At 36.0% G+C, this 10,709-nt stretch overlaps 1 protein-coding gene across 1 annotated transcript; it reads left to right on the top strand.

The window, feature by feature from the left end:
• Positions 1 to 238: 238 nt before the first annotated feature.
• LOC122080148 (protein DETOXIFICATION 29-like) lies at positions 239 to 6,380 on the top strand. The gene is made up of 8 exons (XM_042647053.1): positions 239 to 781; positions 877 to 1,418; positions 2,831 to 2,917; positions 3,768 to 3,824; positions 3,913 to 4,151; positions 4,924 to 5,042; positions 5,676 to 5,762; positions 6,022 to 6,380. The coding sequence occupies exons 1-8, from the start codon at positions 461 to 463 to the stop codon at positions 6,094 to 6,096; spliced, it is 1,527 nt and encodes a 508-aa protein (XP_042502987.1). The 5' UTR covers positions 239 to 460; the 3' UTR covers positions 6,097 to 6,380.
• Positions 6,381 to 10,709: the final 4,329 nt, after the last annotated feature.

The following is a 10,709-nucleotide window of genomic DNA, read 5'->3' as shown; positions in this document are numbered from 1 at the left end:
TAATATTTAATAAGGAAAAAAAAAATCACTGAATTATGTGTAAAATCGTATTCGGTGAAAGTCGTATGTAGAGATTGGAAAAAGATCTTTCATATCTTTTAAGATCCACCCTACATTACGTGTCAAAAAAAAAAATATTTATATTAAAAAAAGATTGCAACTACTTAATTCGCCATTTTTATTACAATAAGATTTTTTCCCATTTCTAAATGGGCCTTGACCAATAGACTTTAACCTAGGATGGGCTTTTGAGACACATCGTTTCCCCAGATGAGCAGTTAAAATTGCAGCTTTTATACCTTATTTACGTGCGATCACCTCATTCTTAAATGACGATTAGGACGAGACCGCCACAAGCTCATCGCGTCTCATACATTTCTCTGCGACTCCTTCCCAGACCACCACACCCAACTGTCCAGTAGTACTACTCTTACCACTATTCAAAAAAAGCTCCAAAAGCATGGACAATGGAAACCTGCAACCACTTCTCTCCAACCACGGGGATCAAGAAGATCATCAGGAACTCACCAGAGAAAGAACCATCTCCTTTACAGCCGAGGGAGACATTGAGCACATAAAAAGTTTCCGAGATTACTTCACTCAGTTCGGTGTCGAATCCAAGAAGCTCTGGTTCCTCGCCGGACCGGCAATCTTCACTTCCTTATGTCAATACTCTCTAGGCGCCATTACACAGGTCTTCGCCGGTCAAGTCGGTACTCTCGACCTCGCCGCCGTCTCCGTTGAAAACTCTGTAATCGCTGGTTTCTCCTTTGGCGCAATGGTAATTTTTTTTTTTTTTTTTCTTTTCAATTCATTGGAGGATATTTGAAGATTTAAAGATTTAATTCATGATTGAATTCGCTATTGTTGGAGCAGTTAGGGATGGGGAGTGCTCTGGAGACGTTATGCGGCCAAGCATTTGGAGCTGGACAACTGGACATGTTGGGGGTTTATATGCAGAGATCTTGGGTGATCTTGAATTCAACGGCGATCGTTCTGAGTTTTCTGTATATATTTGCAGAGAAATTATTGAAGCTGATAGGGCAATCGACTGAGATCTCGAAGGCCGCCGGTGTGTTTGCGATATGGATGATTCCGCAACTCTTCGCTTACGCCGTAAATTTTCCAATCGCTAAGTTTCTTCAATCTCAGAGTAAGATGATGGTGATGGCGTTGATATCGGTGGCGGCTCTGTTACTCCACACCTTCTTCAGTTGGCTTTTGATGCTGAAACTTGGTTGGGGATTAGTCGGAGCAGCAATCGTGCTTAACTCCTCCTGGTGGTTCATAGTGGTGGCTCAACTGATCTATATCTTCAGTGGCACATGTGGTCGAGCTTGGACTGGTTTTTCCTGGAAAGCTTTTCAGAATCTCTGGGCATTCGTAAGGCTATCGCTGGCATCGGCTGTTATGCTCTGGTAAGTATTAGTAGTCGATTTTCTAGCAAATTTCCTTTTAAATCAATCCTTAATTTCGAATTAGTTTCTACTTTTCTGTGTTTTTCTTATGTTTCTGCATCATCGTATCACCATGACTGGCACCATCTTTTGTTTGGTGGTTCATATCGGTTTGATGCAATGTACAGAAGCACCGTTTCTCATGAGTCTGAGGCCAGGCACGTGGGGTCCTGAAGACGGAAAAGCTTCCTAACCATAGTTGAGACTTGTGAGAGAGAGAAAGAGAGAGAGAGAGAGAGAGAGGGAGATAGAGAGAGAAACCGTACTTATCAGATTCAACCCAGAAATCGACCTCTGTTCGGGTGGTCCACCCGGATTAACTGATATTAATTGACGAAGAAAATGGTAAAGATAAAATAAAATAAAAAAAATTGAGAAACTAATATTTCTTTTTAATAAACTATAGTAGATACGAGTGTTTGGATAAGTAAGGTTAAAATCTTATCAATCAAGATTATTAATACAATAATTGTTGCTACTTAGGCAACACTTAACTTTTCTCATCTACTCTTATCCAAAGTCATGAAAAAATTGTTTTGTGTCTATCAAATCGTTCTATTTCTGTTTCCTTTCTTTCTAATTGAATCTAATCCCACCAAAAAATTACATATTTATTATTTTTTTCCTTCTTTTTTTTTTCTTTTTTTGTCAATCCAACCCATAACATATGAGACATATCTCCTACCCATTTATATCCTTCAAACAAAGGGGGCTGAATCAATAATTTTGGCTATGTTTGATTGCAAGAAGAATTAAAGAAAAAGAAAGTAAAATTTTCTTACTTAAAAAAAAAAATATATGTAATCATTACCTCATACGACTGTAACATTAATTTCAAATCATTCTATATTTGATAATAAAATTTCAATTTATTTTGCATCCAAAACTCTTTGCTATAATATGTAAAATATATAATTACTATATATTATCAAAAAAAGGTAAGTAATTTATAAAATCACATGGGGTAATAATTACAAATATTTTTACTTTAAGTATCAAAATTTCACTTCACTTCTTTTTAAATTCCACTTGCAATCAAACGGAGGAATGGAAAAAAAAGAAAAAAAAAAAAAAAAGGATAGGATTGAACTATAAACAATTCAGTTATGATGATTGGATTCCCCTCTACCGATTTGGGCATCCAATCATTTACCTCTCAACAATCTAACGGATGAGAACAAATTTATGCTCTGTCTTTTTCTCTGTTAATAAATACAAAAATTTGCTTTGTCACCATTACCATTATTCCCTTCTCTTACTTTCGCTTGGGCCTCCCTTTGTATGATTACACCGTTTTTAGTAGTTTGGCAACTCTGCATTGTCGTTACTTTTTTTTTTTTTAATGTAAATCTCAAGGTTGGAATATTATGCAGCCTAGAGGTGTGGTACTTTATGGCTTTGATCCTCTTCGCTGGATATCTGAAGAACCCACAAGTTGCTGTGGATGGCCTATCTATATGGTAAGGCCCTTACTCATTTATTATTCACGTGTTGTCGAGCTTGGTTGCATGGCCCACTTATATCTATCGTGTTGTAGTTCATTTAAAGTCCATATTTGATATACAGGTAGGTCATTCTCAATTTACCTATGAATTTCAGTTCAATTCAAATTTTGTACATTAAGAAAAAGAGGATCAAAGTTTGCTAAAATGTCAATTTGCCTAAATAGATCCAGTAACCGTAGGAATTGAAACCCCAACAACCTAAACTGTTAATGAAAATCAGCTATCTTAATTCTTAAAACTAATAGAAAGAAAAGGGAACTTAAGGAGTTGATTAATAATAATAATAATCCCATTATTTCATTTTCTTATTATTTTTAAATTTTGGTGAATTTTCTTTTTGTTATATTGATTTTCAGAATAAGACCGTTGTTAAAAAAAAAAAAAACCCCATTTTTCCATTTTATGAATACTAAAAAGAGTAATGTAATGCACGATGCTCCCGTTACTATAAGGTCTAAGAGGGCAAATGTACGCAGCATTATCCATGCTTCGTAGAAGAGGTTTTTTTCCAAGTCTCTTAACCTGTGATAAATTTGTTGCAATAGTACAATTCAACCATTGTGCCAAAGACTTGCCCTTTGTTTTTATAAATTCTGACTCTTGATGATAATTTTCCTTCTATGTGATTTCTAACTTGAAACAATGGAGCCTTCAGCTAAACTCCTCTATGAACTCTTTCTGGGAAAAGAGGGAGGAGGGAGGAGGGAGAAGGGAGAAGGGAGGAGGGAGGAGGGAGGAGGGAGGAGGGGAGAGTGGGGGCGGCGGGAACTGACAGCTATATCTTAATTTATCTCTAATTTTGCAGTATGAACATTTTGGGTTGGGCAGTCATGCTGGCTCTTGGATTCAATGCAGCCATAAGGTTTGTTCCCAAAAGAAAAAACCCAAACTCAGTCTTAATTTTGTTCCAATTGCACTATAGGTAATAAGCTTTGTTTTCATATGCACAGTGTGAGGGTTTCCAATGAATTGGGAGCAGGGCATCCAAGAACAGCTAAGTTTTCAGTTGCAGTTGTGGTTGTTACTTCATTCCTCCTCGGCCTTGTCCTCTCACTCATTTTGATCATCTCCAGAAATGAATTTCCAATTGCATTTTCAAGCAGTACAGAAGTGAGACAGCTCGTTTCTGAGCTAACCCCATGGCTAGCAGTATCCATTGTCATCAACAATGTTCAACCTGTTCTCTCTGGTAATACTTTTCATTTATTTATTTCTGCCTAATTTTTTCTTACATTTTTCATTATTCTTTATCCAACTCTATTTATTTTTATGTATATCACATCGGAACAAGTTTCCCTTCACTCACGGGGAAGAGTAAACCTTTTTAATCCACGTGATTTGATCTTCCGGTTGGATTGTGGAAAGGTATTTCAGATCTTTGCAAATAAGAAACAAGAGTCAATGATGTCATTCGCTTGTTCCGGAGTCCAATCCTTGCATCAAATCACCTTTGATGAAAAGATTTTCTATTCATATGGGTGCTAGAAAAACTTTCTCCATATCTTATTATTGAATTTAATTATAATATTTTTGACAAAAACAAAAGAGACATGGTCTTAGTTTTTTTCACCCATGGTGAAGAGAGAGAATCTCTTCTTCCATCCCATCTGACTAACTGAAAAAGTGTATTTGGATCACTAATAATATGGGGTGAAAGTTAATGATGAATCCAAATCAATCTTAGCGCCTTATCAGTTATCAACATTGTGAAGAAAGAATCTCTTCACCCTATATGAAAGAAAATTTATTCTAATATATAATTACATAAGAAGACTTTTTTTTTTTTTTAATGAATTAGAGAGATCAAAATTATCATATGGGAAAATTATGTATGCCTCTTTGACTATCTAATGGAAAATTATGTGAGCGCTCTATCTTAAAATGTGATTAAAATATACTTCCATTGTTCTTCTTTCACTACAAAGAAGCATCAATCAATATTTGTGTTGTTTTATTTTCAGGGGTGGCAATTGGAGCAGGGTGGCAAGCTTTTGTTGCGTATGTGAACATTGGGTGCTATTATATATTTGGGATTCCATTGGGTCTCATCTTGGGCTATAAGGTCGACTTGGGTGTCACGGTAACCTTCTCGCACTATTGCTCTCTTGCTTATTAAAAAGCAAATAAGAAAAATTTTCCCACAACGTCAGTGCAAGAAAACTCACAGGCTCTTTTCCCGAATATCCCTTCACACACACTCTCTCTCTCTCCTTTGATGAGATGAAATCGATCATGCAGCTTCTATTGGTTCTCTTTCCATTCTGGTGTCATGGGAAACCCACAGAGATCTGAGATTCCAAAAATCAGATGATCTAGAGTATAGTTGTCACGGCATCACTTTATCCATATCCCTTTTACTAAAAAGGTGTCTTGGTCATCTAGGTGCTTTATTGATACGCAGTGGCAACTATGATTCGCCATTCAAGATCAATGACCACCACTTTGTTGATCTTTTCAAGAAAAAAAAAAATTTGCTGATCAGTATCCAGGTCAGCAGATCAGCAAATTTTTTATTTTATTTTATTTTATTTTTCTTGCTAACGATGGGTATCCGGGCCTTAGGCCTACTAGTCCCGTAGGTCCATATTAATTCCACAACTGTATGGATCAGGTCATACTTTTACTGGAGACAGTGAAGAATTTTTTTTTTCAGTAGTCTTATTTTAAACACATCACCTTTAAATGAAGATTTATGAAATTTTGTATTTCTTAGGGAATTTGGTGCGGAATGCTATGTGGAACCATTTTACAGACATGCGTGCTGTTTTGGATGATTTACAAAACCAATTGGAAAAAAGAGGTAAGAAAGTTTGTTACAAGATCAAGATTTGGATCAATCCTGGCCAATATATGCTCTAATCCTAGATTTTGAAAAGGGAACGAACAAGCTGGATAAACCAGAATCAGTATCGGCCTCAGCCGATTTCGATTTCGATTTTGATTTCAATTCAAATCGATCGATTCAATTCCAATTCTTTAATACATATTAGTTGCCTTTTCTATTTTAGTATAGAAAAACACTAAAAAGGATCTTTCTTTTTGGTTTTTTTTGGCAAAAGGCATCAATTGCTGAGGATAGGATACGGCAGTGGGGAGGAAACAACGATGAGAAATCCAATGACATTGAGAAGTAGATTCGAGACCCCAAAAAAAAAAAAATGGCACATCACATTTTCACCCATTTATAGCTTCTCTTCTAAGCACAAGATTGATGGGCAACAGTTGCGTATGTCAATGCATCCTTTCAAGTTTCAACATTGAAGGAGAAGAAAGCTGCGACAACTTCAATTCAAAGGTAACTCTTTTGAGTTACAGGTTCGGTTCATGTTGAGGCTTGGGCTAGACATCAAGAACAATCCAATTTTCATATATATTCTCTGTTCAATCCAGGAAGGAATCTAAAAACACTTTCCGATCCTCTGTTAATTTTGCATGGTATCTACAGTGAAGGGGTTTTTGATGTTTGAGTTCAACTCGGACACGCATCCCCGAGTCTACCCAATGTCGAATGACTAATTCGGCAGCCTAATAATTGAAGATAATCCTTACAAAAGTTGGATATGAAAATACCATGGACGGTTGTTCGATTGACAAATAACCATGCTTAAGGAAGACCAGGGTTCTCTTGGGGTTCCAATCTTTCCTGTTCATTCAGGTTATAGGATTTTAAAAAGGACTTAGGGTTCACCCGGTCTACCCATAAAATAAGGGTAGACCAGAGTTCGACATTTCCCAAAAACAAAAATTTGCCTACAATAATGTCAAGCCAATAACAACAATCCTCGAGTCTAAGTAGTCTGCAGCTAACGGTGAGGTGCAATGAATATTCAACGGCTGGAAGAGTTTGACCATGCACTCTAACCATTGAATGCTCACTTACATCAAACTGCTCCACCCCCAGAAAATTTTGACACACAATCCCTTCACCAAAAAAAACAGCAATCCTTTATAAACAATTTTTCCCGACACTCAAGACGTCTTACTGATGAAGACAAATGGCATTATAATATGATATTGGTTAAATATAAATGATTCTTCGATTTATTTAAACATTGTTTGGTTGGACTGATTTTTCTTCACCCACAGGGAAGAGTATTTCTTAATCTTTCTTAATCTACTGATTTTAGCGATTGGATGGACTTTTGAAATAGTCTGAACTTCATATAATAATGAGACAAAGGGAACAATGACACCGCAAGGGCTAGATTCTCTACACCTTTAGCAAAAAATCTTGTCCAAATTATCGCAACCATGGTCTTATTAAATTATTCACAATATGTAGCATTGATGGATCCATTGACAAGCATATGACATCATTTACATGATTTCAAATGGTTTAAATTATTAATGTCATTCCCTGATTCAGGGATAATCATGATCATCAAATCAATCTAAGCGAAACAATTCTACAGTCTCAATGCAACAATGCAGGGGTGTCAATTGGTCGGGCTTAGTCAGGCGTAAACGGGTCTCACCATTTTTTCCTTTTACACCTTGATCACTCGATTAGGTAGCCAAGCCTATATATGACAAGCATGAACACAATTTTAAAAAGTCGGTCACTTTGGCACTTTAATTGGACTAGATGGGCCTTAAAATCCGTGCTTTAGTAGAGTGCAGTGGCAGAGTAGCTTCAGTGTTTCCGCCTTTCCGGTAATTAATTGGAGAACATAGAGACAACTACTCAGTACAAAAAATACATAGAGCAAGAAAGCCATCCAGTATCAGAGGACACAAAGAGAAGCAGTAAAACTGAATCACGAAGATGGTCTTTATGTTTAAACAACAAAGCATATGTGATGAACAGTGACACACAAAGTCTATGCTTACAAAGAGATTTCAATTTTGAATCTCTTGGTTGTTATATACTTCTCTCCTTAGCAAGGATTTAGGGGACAATATCAATATCGGTCTTTGTTGATATTGATTCGATACCAATTTGGATCGAATCGGATCGATGAATAACGATCTATTTTACCCCTGATTTTTTAAAAGGGACTATAATTTTCCTATATTACTCTTGAAACGATTTGACTAACCAATCTCAATTGGTATCGGATCAAAGATCGGTCTCAAACAATCCTGATTCGATACGGTCGATACGATCAATCCCAAACCGATTCTTAAAACCACGCTCCCTAGCTATAGAAAAAAAAATCTCACCAAAGATTTGGAATTCAACATCTACAGCGGCCATCTTTCATAAGAGAGCGGAGCAAGAAAAAAGAAAAAAAAACCAACAAATGAAACAAAAAAACAAAAACAAAAACAAAAAACAAAGAAACCCGAAGAAAGCTACGAATCCAAAATCCTCCTCCAAAATACATGCAGGCTACAATGGGGCAATTTAAAACTAAGTGGGGCTGTGGGGTAATTTAAAATTAGAAATGTGAATTAAAGGTGAGGTGATGAGGCAACAGTGGGGAATAACCGAATAATAGTCAAATGTAGGTCATAATGCTCTATAAAATATTATTTTATTTATTTATTTATTTATAGAAATTGTATAAAATATTGTATAATATAGATCAATCGACAATGAATACGACAATACATATGAATCATATTAGGAAAGTGGAACACTATCTGTCCTGTTCATGTTCCCAATGCCTAGACACAATCCCTGATTTCAGAGGTGTTATGGCAGATTGAATTCAGATTTTTCGACTATCCGTTGATATCTTCATATTTTTCTGTTTACATAAGAACTTCTAACTCAAAAGCTTGCAATCAAACAAAAAATACAACCTCCCACGCGCCCTCCCTCCTCCCTCCTCCCTCCCCCCTCCCACCTCCCACCTCCCACCTCCCAAAAAACAAGAAAATTACAAACCTGGACTACCTATCAAAACTATTTCATATATATTTACAACTTTATAAGGCAATCACACACAATCGTGATTATAAGAAGAAATTTTTTTTTTTTTATTCTTTCAATTTGGAAATTAATAGAGTAAGACAAACTCTAATCAGGATGCTACGCATTGAAAATGACAGAATCTGAATTAGCACTGGTGATATCTTTATTTATATTAGAGTTGTAGATACTAAGCATATTCTTTCATATGTATACTATAACCAAAAAAAAAAAAAGTATACTATGAAGATTCCGAAAAAATTGGATTTTGCTTGATATCTATACCATCGAATCCAACATATGCACTTAGATCTGTTTAATAATGTGGAAAAGGATCATGGTTTTTATTTTGACTGTTTTACTCCTTGATCATGCTATTTCATCGATATTGTATCGACAGTATTAAGATTGATAGCTAGCAATACCAATGTCATTGATCCAAACAATCTAATAATGATATCTCAAACCATTTAGGAGTTGTAAATATATATATATATATATATATATACACACCGGCTAATACCTCAAATATGTTTCCCAAACTCTCAAGCATCAACTGATACGTATGCAAAAGAATACATGAAAACGTTGAATCTAAATAAATTCCTTCCTATCTCATGTTTTGAGACAAATGTTCATCATTTATTAAAATAAATAAATAAATAAGAAATGTTATCTCTCTCAAATTTTTAACATATTTTTATTGATCAAAACTTGTTGGAAGGTCCACTGTACCCCAAAATACCCCCTCCCATTTAGTGTGACTTTACCCATTTACCCTTGACTTGGTTAAAACTTGAGAAAGAGCTTTATCTTCTTCTCTTCACCTGTCCTTTCTATTAGCCGACCATAGACAATCACAAGTAGAGGACATCAACGACCAGCAACATTCACAACCTTGGAGAGGACCTTGAGCAGTCCTACCAGCAACCATCACCTCCACCTCTCTCTCTCTCTCTCTTGGGAAGGAGCTCGAGTAGTCCGAAAAGCTTCAATAGCAGTCCAGGAATGCAAATTCATCTGTTTCAGATAATTTCAGACCAAGCATTCCATTTGCATTGAATGCAAATTCATTTACTTTTTCCCTAGTGAATCTTACCGTGAAACAACGGGTTCTTTCAAGTTTCAAGGTTTTCCCTTTTTTAGATTGGCAATCCAGGTTCAACCAAGAGTTTCAGCAGCATGAATATAAATGGACCCTCAAAATTTATACCCAAATATTTACTCTCAAATCTCAATCCATTCCACCCACCAATGCTCCCATAAAACTACCTAATATGGATCTATGATCCTATCTGCTTCGGTGACTAGAGATTCAATAATCACAGTGAATAATTGAGCCCTTCCCTAAAACAATACTCCAAATGAAAGCAAAAGCCATTTATTTGCATCCAATATCTATCTCATTGCAGAAGGATGTTCTGAACAATTTTGACCTTAATGTCTTAAAAGAGCAAAAGACCTAAATACAATATACTAGAAATTTTTGAAACATCAAATGCAATGGAAGGATTTACTAATTTCAGACCTAAAAATGTTGTCTTTTCCTTCACAATGAAAAATCGTATCAAATCATAGGGGCTTCAAATTGAGAATGGCAAATGCCTAGGGTTTGCAAGATGGAAGAATGGGCTAGAGAGAGATGGGAGGGAGAGAATCTTTGCCAGACAGTAAGACAAGCAGAGATCTAGGCGTTGCAAGATTGAAGATTTACCTACGTTGGAGGGTTAGAGTAAAATCTTCGTCGAATAGTTGCAGTTCGCTAGAGAATTGGTAGATTCAAGTTTGCTGGAGCCTTAATGTTCAGCTTCCTTCCAAAAGAAATTTTATGTTAAAGATGTCTAAAGGGTGAAATAGTCATTTTACTTAGGGTTGTAAGTTGGATGTTTG

This window comes from Macadamia integrifolia, chromosome 5, assembly GCF_013358625.1.
Source record: "Macadamia integrifolia cultivar HAES 741 chromosome 5, SCU_Mint_v3, whole genome shotgun sequence".
Taxonomy (NCBI): Eukaryota; Viridiplantae; Streptophyta; class Magnoliopsida; order Proteales; family Proteaceae; genus Macadamia; species Macadamia integrifolia.
The sequence above is the reverse complement of the archived record's forward strand: the minus strand, read 5'-3'. Positions and strand labels throughout refer to the sequence as shown.

What these genes read in the sequence shown, in the direction of transcription:
- LOC122080148 (XM_042647053.1), top strand. Translation starts at nt 461, where the DNA reads ATGGACAATGGAAACCTGCAACCACTTCTCTCCAACCACGGGGATCAA. An exon ending in TGTTCAACCTGTTCTCTCTG is followed by an intron (nt 4,152 to 4,923) that starts GTAATACTTTTC and finishes TTTTATTTTCAG; the next exon opens with GGGTGGCAATTGGAGCAGGG. An exon ending in AGGTCGACTTGGGTGTCACG is followed by an intron (nt 5,043 to 5,675) that starts GTAACCTTCTCG and finishes TGTATTTCTTAG; the next exon opens with GGAATTTGGTGCGGAATGCT.